General features: G+C 40.4%; 1 protein-coding gene and 1 long non-coding RNA gene across 7 annotated transcripts in view; one reads left to right on the forward strand and one right to left on the reverse strand.

The window, feature by feature from the left end:
- The window catches only part of ARHGAP15 (Rho GTPase activating protein 15), a 332,924-nt gene that overhangs the window by 301,764 nt on the left and 5,667 nt on the right, over positions 1–25,493 (forward strand). For 3 of the 4 annotated variants that reach the window (XM_055812995.1, XM_005242359.4, XM_055812994.1), the window contains one exon: positions 6,770–6,875. The exons of the other annotated variant lie outside the window; for it this stretch is intronic. In XM_055812995.1, coding sequence (XP_055668970.1) covers positions 6,770–6,875 — 106 coding nt within the window. The remainder of the gene's footprint in view (positions 1–6,769; positions 6,876–25,493) is intronic. 4 annotated transcript variants of the gene reach the window in all.
- LOC114013556 (uncharacterized) overlaps positions 1–25,493 on the reverse strand; it is a 135,227-nt gene that overhangs the window by 13,431 nt on the left and 96,303 nt on the right. Inside the window, exons 2-3 of one of the 3 annotated variants that reach the window (XR_008748579.1) lie at positions 8,741–8,985; positions 1–2,033 (exon numbers count right to left, since the gene is read on the reverse strand). The exon at positions 1–2,033 is cut by the window's left edge and continues 15 nt beyond it. This is a non-coding gene — a long non-coding RNA (uncharacterized LOC114013556). Of the gene's footprint in view, positions 4,740–8,740; positions 12,676–25,493 lie in introns of those variants that run through there. The other 2 variants (XR_008748580.1, XR_003556600.2) reach the window with 2 other exon arrangements.

A 25,493-nucleotide genomic window follows, 5' to 3' on the forward strand; every position in this document is an offset into this window, starting at 1 on the left:
TCTGTATCTGAAGACAATTTTTGAAAGTGTGAGCAACTATTTGTCTGCTTCTGGAAAGGAGTGCAGGTCAAGCATCGTAGCGTCGTCTCTCTGCTGGCTTTAACTGCTGTTGGGGAGGTGCGTTACGGCCTCGAGTTGTGCATTTGCAGAGAAAATATCACACCGTCCAGATGCTCAAGTCTGCTCTTTCTGTGCAGAAAACCCCGCACAAAGCTGTAGCAGTGTATGAAATACCAGGAAAGAGCTCAGCATATTTTTCTGATGCTTGGTAGAAGTTAGCAGTGAAGTACAATCATTTCAGTCGGGACCAGACTATCATTAGCTATCAAAATCCTAAGTCTAATTAACCCCCCAAATTGACTGACAAAAGATCATTCCTTTTTTATGCTGCCTAACTGGTTGTATGTACGCTGGGCATGCAGTACCTAAGTCAGATGCTGCTTTGTTATAATTAGGGCAGCAAATTTTGTTTTCTGTTTGGTACTTGCTGTTACATATTGCATGTAATGTATGGCACTGTTAAGGGAAAAAAATTGGAGTCAAAGTGCCTGGAAAGTTAGGTCTGCTCTGTAGCACTGTGAGATTGTTGACATCTGCCGAGGTTGGAGAGCTCAGTAAGCAGGAAATGGGGTGTCACTCTGAGTGGTAGTTTACCATTATCCTGGCATCCTAATGAAGTGTCTGCAGTGCACAGAGCTTCTGGATGGCATCTTAACGCACGGCTAAGCAAAAGCACTTCTCTCCTTGTCACTGTCATCCATCTGCCTGCACCCTACTGTAGCCAATGGGATGGAACCATGCTACAATGTGCTATAAGCCATTTAGAGTTGCACATTGCATAATCAGTCCCATCAAATATGTAAAAAATGGCTATTATTGGTTATTTCCCTCAAACTCTGGCACCTGGAGTTTGATACATTAAAGTTTAACTTTTCTAAGTGCTGTTTTTTCCTATTAATTCCACATATATTTTTGTTAAATGGGACCGAGTTGTGAACTCATTGTCTTGGTCTTGCTAATGGATCACAAAAGTTGTATGAATATTCATTACAAAAGCCACTTTATATCACATAGGATGATCTATCAATTGCCCATATAGAGAGGTTTCACACAATTCTCATTTTCTTTTGCAACATCTATTTCTGAGGCATGAATAAAAAGTAAAATCAATTCAGATCACAAATTGGTTATTTTCCTTATAGCAAACATTAGTTAGTTTGAACACTTCTTATAGATTTTTTCTTAAAACAAGAAAATATTTTACAATGTATCTGCACGAGATGATTGCCACAGTGTACTGCAAGTGATTAAAATTGGGACTTTCATGCTGTATACAGTAACATTAAAATATCCTGACATTAGAAGTGACACAATTTATCTATATATTTGTACATAAAAGTCTGTGTATTTCAGCCAGCATGACTTCCAGAATATGAAGACTTACCAAATGAAAGGAGAGTTTGGGGCAGTTGACATCTCTGGGGAAAAAAAAAAAAAAATCAAGCCAACAGAGCACTCTCTTTTAAGCAAGTTTTCATTCCCTGATAACACCAAAGCTATCAAGGACTGGGGTTAAGCATTGTGTGACACGGCAAGCTTCTAAAATGGGCAAGAGCAAGATGAATTGGCTAAGTCGGGTGTTTATTTATACAAACAAGAGGGCAGAACATAATTTAGTTGCATCAGGAATTTTTCACAGACATTAAAACTATAGCAAACATAACAGCGGGGATGCTTGCACAGCAGCACAGTGGGGAAGCTCACAGAGCGTCTGCCCACACTACGGCTGGCTGTAGCCAGCGCCATAAGTCTCACAATTTCATTAGCACTCGAAAATCCACCTCCACCACTCAGCTCCGATTAAAACAAAACAACAAAAAAAATGAAAGAAATGAAATAAACAAACCAAAAAAGCCCCAGACAAGACCTGTCTTTCTCTCGGCAGCTGAATCAGTCACAAATTGTTGGAAAAACTCTTGGCAGGCAGATTTTGCTGTAGCAACAGTGTGTGACGTTTTAACCACAGCAGAAATCTAATTCAAAAAGAAACAAAACAAGGTGAGAAGAGCTGTGTAAGAAAATCAGAGGAAACCATGCCTAAAAAACAACAACAAAACAGATTAGGTGGCAGATCAATAGCTTGATATTTTATGCAGAACCATAAATCACTGTTTTTTCCAGCAGTTCAGCTGTGAGGCTCGAGATCATAAAAAGAAACCGTGGCTCGTGATAAAATTAGGCATTAACGTGAGCCATAAATGCCATTTAACATTAAACATGCACAAGCCACTGAAATGCCTGGTAAAGGGAAATGGGCGCTATAGTAAAACTACACAGTCAGTCGGACATGAATAATGCAGCAGGTCTGAGGAGGGTCACAGGTCAGACTCCAGTACCTTACAAAATAATGAATGCATGTCAGGTTAGAGACATACATCCCTTCCTAGCAAACGTGAGTTATTGGAGATAAACCCTGGACTTCCTGTTCTGAAACAAAGTGGCTTGTTGTAAACATCTACGTCCATTTAAAATTAATGATTAAAAGAAAGATTCGGTGGGATTTGCTTAAGTATTCTTTATGGACAAGAATGCTAAAGGTTACTTTCTTCATTCATTTCTACCCAGCCACTGTTAATGTTACAGACACATCATGTTTTCCTCTGTGCTCAAATGTTTATCCAAAGCTCATTTACAAAAGAGCTTATATAATATTAAGTAGGGGTTTTTTTCAATGCATTCTTCATTTAAATATAAACAAGAGAGCACCTCCACAGTTTTGCTCCGTTAAAGGGAGCCAGTGCTATTTTTAAAAGCATAACCCAAATTCTATATATATGTTCTATGAAAATATTCCATGGAAAACCATCTGCAATTTGCTTCAGAGTATCCTGCTGAAATTATCACCTACGTCTTCTGTATTTTAACAAAAAAAACAAAACAAAAAAAAAAACCAAAAAAAACCCACCACAAAAGGGATTAACCATGCTTTCAGTCTTTATTTGATATATGTGATTATGACAACGCTTTTCCTTCAGAAATCTTCACAGAGAAAGGGAGTCTACCTTTACAAAATGGGCATCTTTTCCCCAGATTTTCACCAATACTTGCAAGGAAAAGAGTATAATGAAAAATAATATTGTTTCGTTTTATCAAAACAGGTCTGCTTCATTATCTAGGCTTAGCTGGAGAATTTAACAGCTGTTCAGAGTGTTTTCCTTCCGTTGCACCCTGTTCAGAACATAGCACAAGGACCGGGGGTACCTTCTCCACAACTATTTGTACAAACCCTTGTTTAAGGATTTCCTCCCTCTGTTTGAGCATGGTAAAAAGAAAAAACCTCCAAAAAAAATTTTCAAAAATCTTACTACTTACTGAAAGGGGAAAATTTCTAGGAAAGTGGAACTCAAGGCTTTACAGAAATAAAGCAAATACATAGGTATTGCAAATGAAACATAAGATCTTGCATCTGATCTGTTAAATATTCCATCAACAAGGTCAAGAGTAAAGACAAGCCCAGCCACAAAAACTGAGGCGAGAGTAAGCTTTAATAAAAAAAATGAACAGTTTATCCTCTTCAGTTTCTCAAGTGGAAAAACAAATTCTTTTATACTAGAGAAAAATCAAGCGTGTATATAGCATTTAAAAAACTTCACCAATATCAACCATTTTAATGAAAGAGTACCCAATATTTTCATGGAACTATAAAAGGGAGCGAGACTAAGTGTTACGGCAAAAAGCCTGGGCTCAGCAGCTTTGTGTGGGAAATGGTGAAATGTGACTGTGATTTATAATGAGAAAAGGTATCTACAACATACAATTTTCTACCTAGCTGCAAATAATAATTCATAGTGATGTCCCTTCCAGATAAAATACCTTTGCAATGTAGGACTCATGTGGTAAAATGATCATGATAAATGTCAGACCAGTGCAGGTAACGGCTTTACAAACCATTAAGATTAGCTGGCTCTTTTTTTTTGATGATAACAGTAACCATGCTGTGACTCTATGTGGTAATAATATCTCAGTACTGATAAATGCCAGAGCCAGGCAGAGGTGTTTATCATTCCCAGTTCAGAAATGCTGACTAAAGTTACCACATGTTGCCTGTTTTTTCTTCTTTTACAATAGACTAACAATTAACAAACAGACCGATTCACAGAATAATTTTATGCACAATTTCTGCATTCTTTGTGCTTTAGTGCCTGCCCAAATATCTCCTCTCCTGCACACCAGTACTGATGACTTTGGTACTGTAAGCCCTAAAACAAAGCTTTCTACCCTCGCCATTCTCTCAATAAATAATTTATTTGTAAATTACTAGCACAATTTTTAGTTTGTTTCTTTTACAAATGCACCTGATAAGGAAGTGTAGCCTCTGTAAGGCTGTTTCTGTGGGGAAGGTGGTTACCAAGCTGATTATCTGTGTTAATCAACACAGAGCAGAGACACTTCCTTCAAGAGAGCACGATAAAGCTTTACTGTATGGCAGTTCCTTGCAAATATTCTCCAAGGACAAACAGTGAGCCTTTCCTTCCACTGAGTCTTTCCCTACCTCACTGTTTCAGTTCCACAGAAGTCCATGGAATTATCAGGAGAAAATAGAATTGGGAAATAAACTAGTTGAGAAGCTCTTTTCAAGAAGTTGCAGCACAGCCAGGGCAGCCTCAATCTAAATGCGACTGATCTAGTAAGGTCACAGCATGTCTTAGTGTACCCAAAGTGGGGCAGGGGGCTGGGGAAGGGGCTGGGGGTGTTGGCCTAGGGAGGAGGGGGCTCAAGAGGACACCTTATTGTTCTCTACAACTACCTGACATGAGGTTGTAGCGAGATGGGGTCGGTCTCTTCTCCCAAGTGACAGGACAAGAGGGAACGGCCTCAAGTTGCACCAGGGGAGGTTTAGGTTGGAGACTGGGAAAAATTTCTTCACTGAAAGAGTTGTCAAGCCCTGGAACAGGCTGCCCAGGGAAGTGGTGTAATCACCATTCCTGGAGGTATTTAAAAGACATGTAGATGTGTTGCTTGGGGACATAGTTTAGGGGTGGACGTGGCAGTGTTGGGCTCATGGTTGGACTCAATGATCTTAAAGGTCTTCCCCAACCCAAGCAAGCCTGTGATTCTGTGTACGCACACCAAGCAGCAGAAATAAAAAGCCCACAGGATTTGTACCCCCTTCCAACAATCAATTCACTTCTTCAAATTTCATATCATTTTCATTTGTAGCTTCAGCCAAATTTCCACCAGACAGATTATCCATAGAGCAAAAATGAACAGTACTAATGGCTTGGGGCAGAAAACACCAAGGGATGTCTGGGTTGCAAGACTGGGGGAGTTTGTGCTGCTCAGAGGTCAAATTAAAACAAGAGTAAAATACACAGAAAGCGTGTTCTTCATTTCTGTTTAACTTCATTATCACTGTTGTCAATTGCATAGCTTCCTATAGAATAAATCCATATAAAAGTTTGGCATTTTTTACTGGAAAATAATACCTATGCATTGACTACACTGAGCTCTTGTCTTTCATATCTAATTAGATGCTCACATTATAAACAATAAAGGTCTATACATCCATATCTGTGTGTATGAAGTATTAATCAGGAATTAGGAATACATGCTGAGGAAGGAATATTATGCTAGTAATTTTAATTTTAAAATTCAGCTCAGTCACAGGAAATTTTTGGTTGAAACTTTTTTTTGATGAAATATTTGAATCGAGACACTAATCACCATGTATGCTTATGCAGCACCTACTGCAACTGGGATTCAATCCTGATTGAGATCTCTGGGTGACAGGGTAATATGAATATTAAAAAGAAACATATACAAAGAATGATAGGTGATAATTAAATCATAGATTATAAGATCAGAAAAGTATTCTCAGGTTATCTAGGGCATGTAACATGCAAGATGTTTTCCCTACTTCAGACCCACTGGCACCTTATCTAATCTGTTCCTAAATGAAAGCACAATTGCACATGACTTTGCCTTAGTTGCAACATCTTATACAAATCGATGAAAATAACAGTCAAACCTTTCTTAAGAAAATATGAATGGTGCTAAAACAGGAAGGTATATCTTAACAAAAAAGATAGCAAAGTTCTTATCACCTCAAAAGATAGATTAAAGCCCTTAGTACTGCATTTTTTATTACTAATCATGTTTGAACTACAATTTTTTTCTTGCAGAAATTGCAGTTTTGAGATGCTGCAGGTATTAGAAAGCAGCTACCGTGAAGTAGTTTCTTGAAATAACTGATCACCAGAAAACACGACTAAAAAGAACAGCAAATCATTTTACATTTCCAAACATAGTGGGATGTAACGTTAAGGATACAGATCCATAAATACAGCTGATTTAATTATGATGACAAAAAAAGGGACAAGGACTACCTGGGAAATGCATCCATCACCGAAGCTGCATCATTGGACAAATGTAATTCCAAAGTGGGAGTCCATTTAAGACGTGGGTCCCTTACTACTGGGAGATACTTTAGCTTAGGATGATGGTCTAAAAGTCTAATAAAATAAATGAAAATCATAAGAATATAATTCTGTGAACCAGGAAATGCTTACTGAAGATTAAGAGAGAATTTTAAATTCTTGTAAATTACACTTGCTCTCTATTAAGGTAACAGAAGGTATGATATGTTCTGGTTTTAACCATATATTAATGATGGCTCTCCTTGTTAAGGTACCAGATACAGTACTGGGCAAAGGGATGTCCTAACATGGCACTCCAGGGGTTATTTTCTCTTTTTTTTTCACCCCCTTAGAAATCCAGGACAACGCCACTCGCATCAAATCCATAAGGAGCCTGGTAGAAAAGCTCCCTAGACCAAACTATGACACGATGAAAATCCTTTTTGAACATCTAAAGAAGTAAGTAGAACTGTGGTACTAACAGATCAATACTTTAAAGGACTCAGTGTGTGGTGTCCTAATCCTATTGGAAATGTCATCCAAAATATCAAAGATAATTATGTTCCTTGGCAAAACTAAGCATGATTTATGATATCTATGTATACCCTATCCTGGCTCAAGAAATCAGTATGTCTAAGCAAAAGCCAAAAGTTTTTCTCTACTAGAAAGCAAAACAGTTCTGTTTCCTTTGATGCACTCAAACACGTCAGGGTTACTATGCTACAGGTATATTTCTCCAGCAACAGACACTTGGACCACCACGTTTTCACCGCTGAGATCCCTGCTTTTCGATCTTCTTTACTGATCTTGTGATATGCTGAGGCACATAATGGTAGAAATAACCTCACCGAAGAAAATACGTTAGGAGCTCTCGTACCTCACAAGGAAGTTTGTGACAACACAGAACATCTAAGAAACACTGAGGAGTGATTTTGAAGTGCATCCTTGTGGTATCTCAGCAATGTTAGGAGAGCAGAGGCAGAAAAATGACACTCTGAGGCCCGACCTTATCGTTCCTCTGTGCTTTTGGAACTCATTGAGTTCTGTTTGCAAGAGATGGCAGCCCTAAAAGTCAGCCCAGGATGTCATTTGTACCTTGGGTTTTCTTCTCATGTTCCATGACATTGACAGTACAAATACCCATAGACCATGTGCTCAGAACCAAGTTGCAGCTGTTTGACAAGAAGTGCCAGACCTCAAGACAGGGGCACAGGAAGGGCAGGGTCCTGTTCCTTCATCCCTGTCCTGCTGCTGGGACTAACCAGTGCCATTTGGCACGGTCAATTTTCAGCCGGACTACCCTTAACACTGAATGGACTAAGCAAGATCGAGGGCCCCACGGAGGCCCTGTGCACAGAGGAGTATTTCATCCTAGGAATGATAGAATGACCCCAGTGAGTGAGTAATAAAGACTCCGAATAAAAGACTACTCTGAGCTTATAATGAATGATGCATTTATACTGATAATTTCTGCTGCATTCTCCTGGCCTGTATGTGTAAGAGATGAAGATCCTTTATCTTGTTTTGCAGCTTCCAGCTGAAACTGCAAAATGAAGTCCATATAGTTGTAGGAATTTCCCCATTTCATTAAGCATGGAAGGATTTTAAGCAGTCCATAAAATGACTGAGTTTGGCCTTGCAGAAAAAGAGTTTTCTGTGTATTCATCTGATGTGCTATGTGCACACGTTCTCTCCTTCAGCAGGTTATCTAGAGAAGGATGATAATTTATTACTGTCAATGGAAGAATAATAAGGGGAAATTATTTCCCGGGAAGAACCTGAGTGCAAGAAGTGGGTACATGCTGTCAGCACAGATATGCCATATTCAAAATTTACTGCACCATATGCGGCATTGATCCTAACTTGAAAAAAGTTTTGCTACCATGTCTTAGGGGAGAGATATCAGGTATACACAATAAGTCTTTGATCTCATAGTTAAATCACTTGATTGAGACTCAGGAGACGTGGGTTCAGTTCTCGGCTTTGACTGGATGTTCTAGGTGACCTTGGGTAAATCACTTAATCTCTCTGTGCCTTGGTTCCTTGTTTACAAAATGATGATAATACTTCCTTTGTCTGCCTTGGCTTTTTAGAACATAATCTGTTTGGGACAGGAATTGTTTCCTGCTGTGTATGTGTAGAATAACTGGCAAAACTGGACCAAGACTGGTGGGTTGTTGGAGAAAAGAAAATGAAAAGGAAAAAAACTCACGCTAACATACAGACAATAAAATACCAATACTTTGGAAAGCATTGGTACGCAATACTGGGCTGGAGGACAACTCTATAGATACAGTACTACCTACATAAGCACATGCTCTTACCTGGGTATCCCTGCAGAAGGCTTGGTGAAGCTAGAAGCTATGCTGGCACAATGTAGTGGCACGGCAGGATGGAAGGCAGGAAGATGGGATATTTGAACCATTTGGGGATCTGAGCATTATGGGAGCAATTGTCTGAGTCTCTCTGAAGGTCAGCCTTCTCTGCCACACAAACCCATCCTCAGGGAAGGACAGGGGGATTCCATAAGCTTTGTTCCATTGATACAGAAGCAGCAGTAGACTAGATACTGAAAACAAAAAAAGAAACAGATAAAACCTAGTATGTTCTCTTGAACTTGTCAACACAAAAGACAGGGGCCAGTCTGCATGGCCTCATGGCTGCATAAATGAGACTAAGGAAGCATAAATACGTTTTTAGTGATGACATTATGTTTATATTAAGTAAATGCAGGCAATGTGTGTTTGTTTAAATCAACCTAGGAAATAAGACTGGTTTGCAGAGGTTACAAAACACGGAATTATATCACTTTTAGAAATACTTTTCAGAAGAGGGGTGCCAATGTGCATGATGTGCCAACCTCACTACTGACTTGCACATTGCAGCATCCTCTTCAATCACAATGTTTTCTCAGCGTAAATCAGAGCAGCTTCTAAAGTTTCCAATTAGTTGAAAAAAGAATAAGAAAACTGGTTTGATTTGAGGTATATTACTGCAATTTCTGTATTTGCTGGTGGAGCTGGCTGTTCTTGCACAATATTGAACTGGGCTTCAAGGGGTTTCTAGTGGGGAGAAGCTGAAGGACCACAGTTATGCTGTTTCTGTGTCATTCCCCTTTCTCCTACACCTTTCTTTCCCCTCTGTCAGACAAATACAACAGGAACAAGGCTATGCAGACCTGGGCCATGGGACTGTGTAAGCCTGTGACTTTGTACAGCACGTGAGAGCATACATCTCAGTGACATGGAGGAGCTCAGCACGAGAATCCAACCTTTGCCCAGCAGGCTGTGCTTATCCTAAATCACTGACAGCAGTGAGGCTGCACGATGGTTTTGTTCTGCAGTGATCCAGTCTGCAAGAGTAGGTTCAGATCAAGCACAAATAACAATGTGAAACGCACTGCAGAAGGGTCCTCCTTTAGAAACCCAGACGAAGCAGCTGATGAGAGAATCTGCGAGAAAGGCCTGGCAGCAGGGATTAACACCAGTGCCATATATCTTTCTTAAACCGAGACCTCTGAAGTTGCAAGAAGTCACAGTACAGTGTGTGAAGCCCACAGGAGGGGGATTAAAAGCAAAGCTTGAGGTTGCAGTACCTGTTCTTTTAATTTTTTTTTGCATTTGATGGGAAAAAAACCAACCCAGCAATGTCCCCTGTTCATCTTTGCATGAAATTTATTCTACTCATAAGCAGAAGACACAAAATATGGGGCCAAACAGACATATCACATAGCTCTTGTCAGTCAATACCATAAAAAAATATTTTACTAGGACTCATACTGACAATAATTGAGCACAGCTACTGTTAGGTTATTCATACTTCTTCCTGAAGATAAGCAGATCAAACAATTATATTCTACACACAGAAAAAACAACAAACCCCAACCTGAGTAGGGATTTTCCCAAATAAAGGGCTACAGAAAACCACCTGTTCTATTTGAACATGTTTAGAGAATAGCTGCTTGCTACATATATCACGTATACTGCTGTCCCATACGTTTGTGAAAACAGCGTCCCAGTTCCCCAGGACTCCACTCTTTTCTGTTGTTTATCCACAAGCAAATTTTACTGCCAAACCGAGTGAGCTAATTGTGGGTACCAGATGAAACCAATATACCTTTCTGGTCCTGTTTTGCAGGCATACGCAGGACATCAAATGATGCAGAAACCTCATATTGGCTCTCTGCACAACCAATGCTTATCTGATAAATCATTATTTGTACCCAGTAATTTACTCGCAGAACTATAATTCAAGTGAGGCAGAAGGAGCATTTCAGCCTTTAAGGATCCCACAGTATTTTATGATCAGTACCTAACCTGCTTTCACAGCAGCATCTACAGGCAGCTCTTTCACACCCGTCAGGAAACTGAGGCACAAGGAGTATAAATGACTTAAAGACTTGGCATAAACCAGCAATACAATCTAAAAAGTGGATGGTTTCTTTTGTTTGCATAAAAGCATCTCCAGTGACCACAAAAGACTCTTTCCTCCCTAAATGCAAAATGCAGCAGGGGAGAGGAGCACCCCGGCTGGGTCCTCTGCTCCACGCTCTGAGCTGGCGAGGGCGGACGCAGCTCTGCTCCAGAAGCCATGTGCCTGCATTATACAGCGCTGTGCCTGAGCTAATAAGCTGTGCTTATTAATGTTAAATTAATGAATCTCAGCCTGCTCTGCTTATTAGGTAGAGCTCCGTGCCACCGCAAGGCAGCTCTGCAACTCCCAGACCCGAGCTGTCTCACATCTGACCAGGCTGGAGCGCAGGGCAGCCAAGCTCAGCCTGCCGTTACCCATCCGTGTAGACACCCCTGTGAAGGGATGTATTACAGACAAAACCCCTCTCCTTGCTGCTTATTTTCCTGCACAAAGGCAGGATAACGCGTGTTATTTACAAAAGTATAAAATGGATGTTGAAATAATTAAACGGGAAGACAGAGGCCAGCCTGACACTACCATCCCTCTCCCTTACGTGGAAAGCACTGAACCCAGATGCCCAACTGTGGAAGATATTCTTCCAGCAGCAGCATCTGCCTCCTTGGCAGGCACTTCAGGCAAGTTGTCTGGGGAGCTCTGCAGTTGCCTCTTGGTTTATCACGTGGATCTGTTACTGTGGCCTATCTGGCTGCCTTGTCCGGGCAGAAGCCAATTCCTTTTGATTCACCTTTGAATCCAAGAAAGTCCATCTATTGTGCTCCATCTTTCCTGTACTGTATATAGCACAGCAAGACATTTTCAGACGCCATCCAGGCTTTCTGCCCTTTCAGAGAGAGAATGATTATTTTTGTTCTGATTGCCTTCCCCCCTCCCCAAATTCTTCATTCTTACTAGTATTGTTTACAACAATTTCACTGGAAAGAATCTCCTTGTCAAGAGCGGAACTTTTCATCTAAGAGGAACCAACTAATATTAATATATTAACTAACAAAAGTCATAGGTGTTCATGCTTTAGTTGTCTCGAAAAATAACCCCCACTCATTCTATGAACAAAGAAAAGCATCCAGCCTTGACAAATGGAACACTCACCCGCCCCCCCCTCAAACCTTGCAGCATGTAGCAGCTACATTCTGAAAAGCATAGGCTTTGGCAAATCACATGTGACTACCTATTAAAGATTAAAAACAGAAAAAGAAAAAGCAAAAAGAGAAAAAAGGAAAAGGAAAAAAAAAGGAAAATGAAAAGGAAAAAAAAAAAGGAAAATGAAAAGGGAATAAGGAAAAGGAAAAGGAAAAAAAGAAAAAGAAAAGAAAAAGAAATCATCCTAGACAGAAGCCCACGGTAGCCCACACACCAGGACACGATGACAAGGTGATGACAAGTCCAGCAGCAGCACCCAGAATTCTGAGGGAAAATCAGAAAATAAAGTTTAAGTATGGCATCTAGTAATACTAAACAGGGGATTTCTGCAAACTTTTCTTTTTTTCTTTTTTTCTTTTTTTTTTTTTTAAGTTAGTGAAGGAAAGATGTAGCAAACATATGTGATTTTTTGCTTACTAAACTATGAGTCATATCAGCAGTTTCAGGCAGGCTTACATATTAAATCTAGGCTCAGAAGAACCATTTTCTCACACAGTAGAAAAACAGACTACTTTAAGAGCTCTTAAAGCTTTTTACTAAGAAAAAGAAGAAAAATAAAGGTAAAAGTTAGTGAAAAGAAAATAATAGTCCCCAGAATGGAAGGACTAGACAACAAATCTCTGGGAAACCTCAGAGAACCTGTGGGAGACCTACAGCCCAGTGTCAGGTGGGCATTTAATTTTTCCTTCAGGAATGTGCAGAAGCACAGAAGCCCTTAACTGAAGGCAGAAGAAAGACTGTTGAAAATATTTCCTGAATCAAGACCTTTCTTTCTAATCAGGCAACTCATGAGCAGCTCTTGCCCTTCAGCCAGGGGACAGCAGCAGGGAGAAAAGCTTAGCCTTACTCCTGCAAGCTTTGGGAGCAGCTGCTGGAAATGTGAGGTGTAGAAATGTCCTCTTGCACCAGAAGGATGAGTAGGTGACTGGCCAGGGACATAAAAGACTCAGGCATCTATGACTAGAATTTTAAGATTTACATGAAATGAATTAATCACTTTCTAGCTTGAGAAGGGCAAATATATATTGAGACACGCTCTTGCACATGTGATTTTGACTGTTTCAGCTATAGAAGAGTTTCAGAAAGGAGCTGGAGTAATGCCAGGACTCGTCCCATTTACCATAGCTTGCCAGGGCTCATTTTGGGGGAAGGAGAAGAGTGAAACCCCTTTTCTCTCTGCTAAGTACACATCGGTTTACTTGTAAACTGGTGGACACAAGAAATGTGTGGCAGGCACAAGAGTGCACAGGACAGGATTAATAATAGCTTTTGGATTACAGGCAAACCCAGAAACCTGGTCTTTCAGAAGCACCTTTATGCTTTTTTATTTTATTCACTTTGGCGTGGGGGCAACCTGCTACCAAGGCTTTTGCAATCATGCCTAGTCCTTCTTTTTACAGAATAAGAGTTTTCAAAGTTCACCTCTTCCCCAAAGAATACCTTACACCTTAGGGTTTTTTAACAAGAATAATGATGAATAATCAAAACCACATTTTTACCTGTGTTTCCATATATATTTCCTATTTCCACAAATGTATTTAAAAATATAAACCCTGATTTTCATAACAGTCAGGCAAGTAATTACACTTGGTACTTTTCAATGCGACCAAGCTTCAAAATGTACTGAACTGGTGTAAAAGCAAATAACAGAATGATAAAAATAATTAACATAGTTTTAATTTAAATATTTATGATACGGTTGACTGTGGCTGCACGGCACTATTGTGCTAGGTGCAGTACACAAATACACACAGACAGAGCCCCTGTTTCAAAGAACTCCTATTGTTCATCCCGCATTACTCCATATCAAGTGATCTCAAAAAAGCTTTTCAAACATTAATTAAATCTCCTAACTTCCTTTTCAGGTCAGTAAGTTTTATTATTCTAGTTGCGTAGCTGGAGAAAGTGAGAAATGAAGAGGGTAAGGTACTTGCCCACGATGACACAGAGAACACTTCTCACTTCCACTCTCCACTTCCTTCCCAATCCCCCACACCGAGCCCCCCCGGCCTTTGAAGGCTCCTCCATGTGCATATGGGCGCTGTGGGCGTACGTGTGCATATGGGCAGCACATCTCAGGGAAGGCCAGTTACTGCTAAGTACTCTTCAGTTAATCAGGACCATGTGAGAGTCCTGCTTCTAGTTTGCACTCGCATAAGCTTCGGCAAAATATTGCTGGCAGAGTTAATTTATGTGATTTTGTAACCTCTTAGTATTGCTCGGGGTTAGTGTTCTTTTCAACTCAAATGTTTTTTTGCTGATGAAAATTAAGAATGCTCAATTCATTACAAAATGGCTTTTTTTGGTCCAGTCCCCCCCCTTTTTTGGTTTGTTTCTTTTTCCCCCCTATTTTGGGAGATTGGGTTGTAACACCTTAAAGTCCAGGATCAGGTCATCAAAGGGTAAATTGCAATGCTTTTCATGGTTCTGACTAAATATATGGGGTTTTTTTCTCAAAATAAGGCTGTAAAATAAATAGTAGGCTTGAAGTTTCTTGAGATATTCATTGGAACTAAAAAAAAAAAAACCAAAACAAAAAAGACTTTAACGCGAAAATGTCAGTGTTCTCTGCAAAATAATTAATATAACACAATGGGATCTATTCTACTATTGATTGAAGGGGAATTTATGCAGGTAATTCATTAAGGCTAGTGGGAGTTTGGCATGTAAATCCCCCAGCACTTTGATGGGAAAACAGACCCTGATTATTTTCTATTTTTTTATAAGCTATAATATACGTACTTTTCAGTGGAAATACGTAAAAAGAAAAAGCAAATACCTGTACAACTAGGGCAATGGATGGCCCTACTCTGTGAGACTTCTGAAATTACATTAGATCAAATCATTTTTCACACATTGCAAAAGAAGCAACAACCATTTCAATCACCATGTTAAAGAGAATCAATACATTTTTTGCTTCCAGAGAATGGGTTTTTTACATTCCAACATTTGCAGGTTATCATCTACATACATCTCTTTCTGTGGTCAAGTGCATGATTAGTACCTCTGACAGGGTATTGGCCATTTTCTTATGAAGATCTACAAATTCTTGTAAATAAAAACTGATCTGAAAAAAAAAAAAAATGAAGAGCAAATCTGTGGACTGGAATGCACCCTACTTGTAATGGGAACAAAAAGCTGGCAATGAAATATAAACCTAAATCACAGCAGAATGACCTACTTTAAGGCATTTGCCAAAGAGACAGTGTTTTAGACAGCTCCTCTGAAGTAGCGTCTTTATGTCTATGCCATCTGCAGATTTATTATTGTGCTTTAGGAAAAAAAAAAAAAAACCCCAAAAAAAAACAACCACGGAAAGAAAAAACCTACAGTATGGCTGAACAAAACTCAGCTTCATCTATAGGAAAGATTCCAGTACTGTGGGCACCACACCTACTGATGTGGTCCAAGTTTTTTCTTTAGAGGCACCTAATTAAGAAACCCTGACTCATTTACATGGATACGTTTGATCTAAATTACACTCCAAACCACACCAAATTAGGAGCATCTGTGAATGCGAAGTGTTTGTTCCCAGTGACTGGTAGAATAGGGCCAGTTCTGGACGGCACATGTTCAAGTGACGAAAAATATTTCAGATGTAACATACTTCTGAGACCCACTTTTCCACTAATAATTCATAATGAGTTAAACCAGTATCTCTGCTTGAACAATCATTTCAGGCTGTGAAAAAAAATGTAATTTTACTTTTTAAAGGAAGAGGCGGGGGGGTTGGGAAGAGGGGTGGGCAACAACCTACTTTAGTTGTTGTCCCTGATAAAAGCGCATTAACAGAACCATTAGCCACAATTTCAATCTGTGCAGAGCGTGTATTATCAGATATACGTTACTCCTAAAGCCTGGACTAAAGGCAAGTATCTATGAGTGATTAGTTGTTGTTCCCAGGCAAGGCCTTCTGCCTCTGTGTATAGTATTCCATCGTTAACCCACTGTGCCAGCTTTCCTAAGGAGTCTGGGAGCAGAGCAGGGTCTCAGCCCGACCAGGTGGTACCCTTCATGCTGCGTAACATGACAAATTCAGGACCACCAGATTTCAGAGCTTTTTCAGGCTACATTGCTAAGACAATCTGACTATGCCTGTTTGCATCCTAGAAAACCACTCCGTACAAAAACGGTTCCTGCAGCTGTTAGGGAACTTTTATCCCACTTTCCCATTTCCCAGAAACAGCAAGCACGGGGGGGGAGCTGCAGAAGCCACTGGTTGCTGCTTTGCTGCCTTGCAGTCTAAACTGACAAACTAAAAAAAAAAACAACCCAAAATAAAGCCTTTGTATCACTCTAATTTAAGCCATAGGAGCAGTCCGAGCATCGGGGAGTGCAAATCTGAATTCCACACCGGGTTTGCAATTCCCAGTCCGCTAGTGCAATTTGGCACAACCTTTGGATTTGGCCCATAGTGTTTGGCAGGCACCTTTTATTCTTCCCATCTTTTATACTTTGTGAATAGTCTAAGTTACATAATACTGGTGACAATTTGTTTATGGCAAGCATTAGAGTCACTGTTTTATGATTACATTCAAACTTTAAGCCACATTTTGACATCTAAGGATCATCTTGCGTTCTCATATATTATATACAATGAAGGTTTGTGTTCCAGTAAGGAGGGAGGGGGAGGAACTTTATAAATAACATGACTCCTTTTGTCTGAAGAGATTTTAATACATTTGTCTGATCTACTGTTTTTGCAGTAGCTAGAATATAATTTGAATATATTAATATTTTCAGCAACTGTGCTCAGGGAGCCCAGTTAATAACTTATGCATGGATATATAGATACACTTCAGACAGAGGTAATGTTTTTAGCCCTTATGTTGGTAATACTTAGAAACACACAATGAAAGAGCCTGTTCTTTCCTCCTCTTTGTTGTGGGCATGCATTGTGATGGTATGGAGCCAGTGTTCTTTCTGTTGTCTACACAGCCTGGATTCAATAAGCAGTTATATATGCATATTATGACAATGTGGTCAAGGAAAACAGATTTTTTTACTATACCTTCATGTGCCTGTACAGTATAAAATCTGGTATTTATTTTTCTTGTCCTCATTCAATATGTTAACAAAATCATAATTTGATACAGGTTATGTTCACTTTATAATTAAAATTATAGAGTTAGATGAAAATGCAGCAAGATGTTGCTGAATGGAAAATATTTATCTTTTCATACATTACGCATTATGGTGCAATGTAAAATCATAAATCTGCGGAGCGGCTAACTCCAGCCAAGCGCACAACAACTTGCCTCCTCCCCTGGTCCACAAGATGCAACCAGTTACCTCCTCTGAGCCGAGGGTTTCTACACCCATCTGAGCCCCTCTGTCAGACAGCACTGCCACAGCCTCTCCAGAGCTTTGTGGTCTTCCAGAAGAAGTCCCCTTGCCATGGAGATGAGCCAAGAAATGGGAATTCGGAATGAAGTTCTGTATTTTTTACAGATCCCACCTTTTCTTTATTTTTTACTGTCCTCCAGCTCTCCTAGCGCCTTCATGGACAAAGTGCAAACTTTTTGCACTGTGTTTTCTGTGTCAGCACTAGACTCAGCCCTACCAAACCACCTCAGGATAACACCTCATCTGCCTTGAAACTGTTCCCACTTCCCAGATCATTGCCATTCACATTGCCAAGTCCAGGCCTTCACCAAACACTATCAGAAATCACAGAGATCCCAGAAGAGCCTAGCATATGTGACAACCCTAGAGCATATGGAAGTTTTTGAGTAAGTAAAGTTTGCTGTGACCACCACTTTGTCTGTCTTCAAACTTCCAGTCCAGAGAGGGTTTTCAGCAGGGCTGTAGCAGTAGTAGTAGCAGGCAACTTCAGACCACCTCCTAGGACAACCCAGATACGTTTCCATATCTGGAAAACTGTCTCCTGAAAGTGTCATCAAGAGTAAATTTTCCATTCCGCTAGAGCATGCACCCCATGGAAGTCAATTGGGCTGCCATGGACTCACTGTCAGCCCCAAGATCTCTGTCTTGGGGCAAATTATAAATCTTGGTGAACGTTTTGAATATCACTTGACCACTAGGGCAAGGAACTGCTAAACCCTTCTGGGTTACATGCTAACAGATTTCCATTACTCTTTATATTAAATTTAATTTATACAGCTTAGCATCCTGAAACCCCAAGATTTGCTTCCTAAAGAGGCACTTTTGCAGTTTGTAATTCCATTTACAACCGTTCACTTAGGGTTTGACATTTTCTGCTGTAGGGGAAGAGCCATGCAGCACATACAAAAAAAAGTGTCCTGAGTGCGGTCTTACCAGAAAGCGCAGTGTCAGTGTCCTTCTGGAACTCAAGGCAATGAAAAAAAAAACCATCCACAAGGCATTTAAGCTTCCTCTCCAAGAGCAGCACACCTATGCATACCATCGACAAGCAAGGGCGTACAGGGACAGACCCATTTGACCAGCAGGCACTATCAGAAATGCTTCCCTGCGACTCTACTAGGGGCATTAAGGCATTTTACTCACTTAAGCTATGACTGAGAGGTCTGATGTCCTGGAAGGTGCTTGCTGAATGAGCTGTCCCAAACCTGATGAGTATGCTTTGATATCAGCAGCAAGATTGTACTTGTTGTTCCTAAATCCTTCAAAGTCTCTCAAGCACGATTTTGGGTAGGAGGTCTAAGAGACTTGCGCATGTTTTCTCACCAGTTTTTCTAAGTGTGGATTTTGATCAGGGTCAGACAAAAGCAGATATTGGCAAGTCTGGTCACTTGGAGCTTCAAAGATGAAAGAAACACAACTACTGAGAGGTAGGGCTGCCTGTATAGAGAATAAAGAGTTTTGTAAAGCGTCTAAGGCAGTTAGACCAGTCATCTGAGACCAGTACATGTGTGAATGGGTATTTGACTTAAAAAGGATTTGATGAGAAAATTCAAAGCTAGTTTAAAGCTAGGGAATATTGCAGAACTTGCAGTACTACAAAGGGTGTGTCTTAGAAAGACACAATATATGGAAAATCCTCCACTCCAGGCAGTTCGTGTATTTAGTGCAATGGACTATACACGTGCACAAAAAATAAACATCAAGCTAAGGTGAGTGGACAAGACAGACAAAGTGTAAGTAGAAAAGACAATGCTGACATAGTAAATTCATTGCTCAAGGGCAAGTAAAATGTAAATAAGTTTAAAGAAATCAAAGACTCATGGCACATACTCACTAGTGCATTTAAGAGATACATTCATCCTACTCATGTTCAATATCAGGGCTGAAACAATCATGATGCTGGGAGGCATGTTAAAGCATCTTTCAAATCTGATACAAATGCAGTGCATATATATATTGCAAGAGTAGCTTGTGGAGAGCTCAGAACTGAACCTGAAAGAGTAGGAATCCTGGTTGAGGTCAGACCCCATATAAAATCATCACTGTTGGGCAGACCAATTCAAAAGGAGTTTCATTTTAAACAAAAAGGTGGTGATAATATAGGTTAAAAACCAGAGATTTTATACTGGGGACCATTAATAAGCCAATAGTTTAAAAGTTTTCATTATTTAAAAAGGCTCGAAAGAAAGCAAGTTATGGAGTAATTATAACAGTTGGACTTGATGATCTTAAAGGTTTTTTTCCAACCTAAATGGTTCAATGATTCTATGATACAGAAGCTCACAGAAAAGGAGAACTTCGGTGAGAGTTTGCTTTCTGACTTTCATGGAATTCTTTGCCACATTCTCTAATTTCAACATCAAAAATTACTGGTTGTCTCACAATACTGAATAATTTATTTGTGATGCTGGACAAAAACAATGTGTTGTTAGCAAAACCAAGTTTCTCACAAGAAGCCCTAGACTAACCAGCTAAGATACATTTCTGAGCAGGTTGCCTACACTTCAGCATCCCAGGCTGAAATTCCAGCCAATTGCCATTTTGGGGCTTTAAGTCGGAAAGTAAATCTGTCATATCCAGGTCTGAGTTATTTGCTGACAACTGGATTACAGTAGCACAAAAGGGCTATAATTGAAGGCTGCAAGAGGTCGTAGATTGAACATAGTCAAAAGAAGTAATTCCACTTAGTAAAAGTAGATATCATCCAAAATGAGAAAAGTTAAGCTTATATAAGGTGAAATTCTGACTCCATTCTGGCTGCCAGTTGCTGGGAGTTTTGTCACTGACTTTAACAGTAATCAAAATTTCACTCACTGTCAACAGAGATGCTGTAAAGGGTGCCATGAAGTGAAAGTTAAAATAACTGTTAACCTGGGGCTTCCAAAATACACATTCTGAGCAGGGACTGCTGTCTAACTCAGCGTTTTCCTGATGTAGCAATGCAGACAGCCCTTCTGGGGACCGAGGGGATAAAACTGTGCTAGTGGAGTACATCTAGGATGTGCGATAATAATTACCCTGCTGTAACTGCTGAAGCTCCCATTGTTTATCATCCTGCGGGCCATGCTGGAACTCGACGACTTAAGCATAGTGGGGTATAGTTTGTAAGAAGCGATTTGAAAAAGACGTAACATCGCTGAGCATCGCTGCCAGCACCGACATCCTTCCACCTGAGCCGCTCTTCTGAAAGACGGGTAGAGATTACTGGAAGAAAGACCATAGTAGGGGCTGGCAGATGCATGAAGTTTACTGGGGGGAGGAGGATTATATCATAATACTGAGTCTTGTAATCTTTTTATTTTTCTTACCAGTAAATCTGAACCGGAGAGTGCAATTTATGTGCGTGTGTGAACAAGGCTCCATAGGCTCTCCTGTGTGCTTTCCATATACCCTCTGCTCTGGGTGTGCCGTAAAAGGGTGGCTTCTTTCACTGAGTTAAAAACCAGCTGGGTTACCAGCAGAACTGGTGGTTCTGCTTTTTTGCCATGTACTTTTTTGTTTGTCCATCACTAAGCATGTCAAAGCCTTGGTGTCTCCATCAGAAAACAATGCTGTTAATGACATTAATCCACCTTTATTAAGAGCCTTTAGCTTTATGGAGGAGTACCAAATATTATTAAGACAAAGACAAGAGGATAATAAGGAAATGTGTTTTTTCCTCGCTGACCTACTTTCTAACCTCACTTTAAAATCTTCCATTGATTCTAATTATGCTTAATCTAAAGCTAAGCTCACAAATCTAGCAAACTTAAGGGCTGCTTTTAAGTGAATTTTCTCGCCTGTCAGAGTTCCTCAAGCTTTATATGCTACAGTTAGAAGTTTATTTCCAGCCCAGATACCAAGTTGAGACAGCTCTTTGCCTGTAGGAAGCAGCCAGCACCGCTACTATATGACGCGTGAGTTCAAACACTACCTTGCTCGAATCCAGCCTGTGTACAGCATTCTTCACAGAACAATTGCAGTCCTTTTCTCATCAGCGATAGCCAGAGGCAGTAATAAGGGTGAAGGATATCTATCATGAAAAGTCCAGTGTCAATGTGTTCCCCCAATTTATTTACTGACCTTCAATGCAACAGCCATACTCCTGACCCTCATGAGATGAAGCCTAAGGGGAAATGGCACTGAGCACCAATTCCATATCCTGTTGTTCTGTGGTCTAAATTAAGTGCTAATTAATTACCACTGGCATTTTTGGCATTGCCTGTCAAATTGGATTTAGGATATCCTTTTGCTGTTTAAACAAATAGCCCTACATCTAAAGCTAAAATCCCAAGTGTTAGCGATTTCTTTACTATAAAATTTTTATTTAAAAATTCAGCAAGTATGCCCATGGATTTTGCAGGTAGAATTCAAATAAAAGAAACAGGAATTGATATTGTCAATTTTGATTAATAGTCCCTCATTAATAAACATCCTGTTATTCAGTTTCCACCTGCAGTTGCTGATGTTGCCTGGAATCAATTAACTCATATAATTTGATTTATTTTACAAAGACATTTTTGGATGTGCTGTGCTGACGATAAAGGTTTTATATTTACAATTCTTGATTTAAGGGAGATTGTTACTAACTGCTTTTTATTTTTAATGTTAGAAGGAAATGTAGCTTCAGGCATTCTTGAACAAAAATATTTAAGCAATTTTAAAAGTTAAAGCTTTATTCATGTAAAACTATCTGTTGCCTTCTGAGCCACACAAGCCACAAAAGCATACAGATCCAGGACCTCTGACAGGTTGGTCTTTACAATAAGCTAGCTGTTCTGCAGAAAAAAATCAGAAAGAGAATTTTTTAAAAAAATAACATATCAGTCACAGCAAAAGTTACACCACCAGCCAAAAATACAGTTAAGGCCTCTATGTGTTATATCTCTGTCTGAACATATATTATTCTATGTAGTCTCACACTGTCTTTATCACTCTGCTATCCAAACACCTCTAAGTAGTACATTAGCATCTGCCTAACATCTGTCATGGGTGGGTTTGCTCTCTCCCATCCACTCCCCAAGGAGCAGCTCATGCTTGCAGCGGTGGTGTGGCTTTTGAAGAGGGGCTCGCTGTTGTTTAAGATATATACGCTGCTACAGTGCTTTTCGAGAAGGCAAAACTGAATGCCTTGTACGCAGAGCTGCGGCCAGAGGAGTCTGAGGTGCTCCTTAAGGAACTTTGTGGCCTTCAGCTGACTCCAACCAAATGGCTGTCCCTGAACGGGCAGACTTCAGGCACAACAGCGACTCGCACTGTGATAACTTAGACTAGGCAGACCTCCTCCTCCCTCTGGTCCTACGAGCATTGGTCAGAATCAGTCTGCACTCACACACACAAAAACTAAAACCCAAGCCTAACTGGGAGGACAGAGTGCTGGTTGTCAGTAAAGGGAAGAAGAACTTAGCATGTCACCCAGTTGGGTCAGTTTTCCAAAAGGGAGACCTGGAACTTTTGCAGGAATAAGCAAGATTTTGTGGAAAGATTTTGAATCCTATTCTTTGACACAACGGGGTTTGGGGGAGTGGGACCTGAGCCTCTGCCCATACCTGGCTCTTCAGTAAAGCCACCACAACGTGGAGATGAGCTCCTGCCCTTGCTGTCCACGCTGTGCCAGGACACTGGTGTGGACCCTCTGCTCTTGGAGCTTCTCCAACACAGGAGACGGCCAGAAAAAAGAAACTGTCCCAAGGCTGAGATGCAGGTACCATGTTACCCTGCTGTCTTCATATAGCCACAGCTGAGGGCAGAGGCAGGAGCACCGCTCCATTGTGCAGAAGAACAAGCAGGACTTCTCCAAAGCACATTCCTGAGCGAAGTCCCTGCAGAGGGCCTGAGTTCCTTTAGGTATTTAAATGTGCTTTATATCTTGGCCTCAGTCACCTGGAAAGCGAAGACTTTCTCTACGAGGCAGGCACTGTGCGAGGAGAGCACAAAGGCAAAAGCGCGTGCACCCTTCAGCAGGGACATCATACAGGTAGCAAAGTTCACCCAGTGGTGAGATTTTATTTTGAACTGTTCTCTTACTAAACCAGGCTAAGCCGAATTAAATGCCTTTCTTCAGTTTTTCAGAGTCTATTCAGCCAACTGCAAACCGATGTTCGGAGTTATTTTAGTTATTATTTTCATTTAGGGCTAGCCTCCAAGGCAGTTCGTCCAAGGAAGGGCTCATGCTGTCAGATACGTGGGGGATCCCCTGAGGAAGCCCATTCTCCACCAGGTCCCTGTCAGCTCTCCAGGTACTATATATAGCCATCCAACGGTCAGATTTAAAGGCTAGCCTGCACAAGAAGACAGCATCAAGTGCTCGTTCTTGTGTCCCAGAACGACTGAAGAGAAGGGATTTTTCCCAAAGAGCTGTAATATGAACCCACAGCTGCAGAACACAGGAAGCCCATGGAGTTTCTGTAGGCCAGGAGCCATGGAGGCTATTTTCAGCAAAAGCAAGCTCTTAAGTATGTCTGAACTATTTCTGACCCCTCTCGTAACATATCATACACCATGACCTGCTTTCTCTATTACCAGTCCCGGATAGCTATTGTTTTGAATTCAACCTATGGAGCAAACGAGAATTTTAAATACCTTCATGTCTGACACTGGCAAAACAAAGTAGCTTAAAACTGTATTAGTCCACTGAGACCCCTGAATCATGTGTGTTTGTCACAGAAGAAACTGCCTGGCACATTTGGAAAAGGACAGGTGGTGTAGTGTTTTGGAGCTCCTCTATAAGCATAAACCTCAGGTCGTAGCTACATACACACTGAACTCCCTCCTCCCGACCTGGTATACAGATTGCATAAACAACAAGCTGAGGATTCAACTGATAATGTTTGCATTTGCTTAGCTTCATCAGCTGGTGAATACCACTGTAATGCAACAGAGCAAATCATCCATAAAGCCAGTACATAAATAATAATGAGGTTTAGTTTGCATTCGTAAAATATCAAGAATCCCAAATTATTACTAAATCTTAAATTTATCTACGTTGCAGTGCAATGAAATGAACAGTTTACTTATGGTGTTGGGGGCTCCCTTACCACCAATTATTTCAGTAAGTCTCACAAGATGGGGTTAAGTAGCGTACAGGCCCTGCATCCTTCCTTCGTGATGGGTGTGTTTTGCATTCTGTCCAAGCTGGCATATCCAGCTGGATACGGATGTCACTGCAAGGCTTGACCTGTTCCAGGACACCTATTGCTGTTTGTGTTTTAAGAGGACTCTCAAAACTGTAGTTCAGTTGCCTTTTTAGTACCAAAACCTGCTTAAGTTCTTCCTGAAGAACTGCGATAAGCTGAACTGAACAAAGTTTACAACAGAAAATGACGTTGCAGTAATATGCTGTATTGCGGGGAAGTACGTAACAGGCCTTAAATGGAAAGGAAATACATTGAGAAGAAACCCGATAGTTTATCTGTGCATCATTTTGTACTTGTGCTTGCTTCCTAACGTTGAAAAACCCGTCTTGAAAGCACTGCCAAAATGTGCTTATACACACACAGACATTATCACTTCGAAGGACGGTACATTTTATTATCAGGTTATTTTCCAGTACATTTGGCACAGTTAAGGTAAGTATATTAACTTTACTCCCAAATAAAGAAAACAAAGTTGTACTGAATGTCTCAGCCATTGTCAATGAGTTAAGAACTGACAGGAGGTCCAAGTAATCAACCCTGTCTACTGCACCGAGCTTTCCCCTGGGACACCTCTTCTGATCATACAATGTATCTGACTGGTATGGATGTAGAATTGCTTTCAATAAAGATTTTATTTCAAGGTTGGATGATTCCTTCCCAAATGTCTTCTCACTAAAGCAAAGTATGTAATACCTGTTATTTTTTAACTCCTGTGAACCAGCATTTGGGAAAGAGAGGAGCATAAAATGTTGGGCTAGAAACTGTTCATCATAAGAGTCAAATTTTAGCCTGTTCAAATTAATTAGGAGCTCTGCAATAGCCAAAGTCAGAAAACTGCTGCATAAAACCTGGCCCATAACAAGGCAGGGAAAAGGTCTGTTAAGAGTGTTGTGAGTTGAAGGCAGCTGAGTCATTCCTAGGGTCGAGTCCTTAAGCTAAAACATTACGTTTGCATATGCCTGAGTATATACAGGAAACAGATATTAACTAATTTGAGGATAATTATTGGTAAAGTGAATCAATGGGATGCCCAGACACTGACCCA

The sequence above is a fragment of the Falco peregrinus genome, chromosome 8 (assembly GCF_023634155.1).
Source record: "Falco peregrinus isolate bFalPer1 chromosome 8, bFalPer1.pri, whole genome shotgun sequence".
Classification (NCBI taxonomy): Eukaryota; Metazoa; Chordata; class Aves; order Falconiformes; family Falconidae; genus Falco; species Falco peregrinus.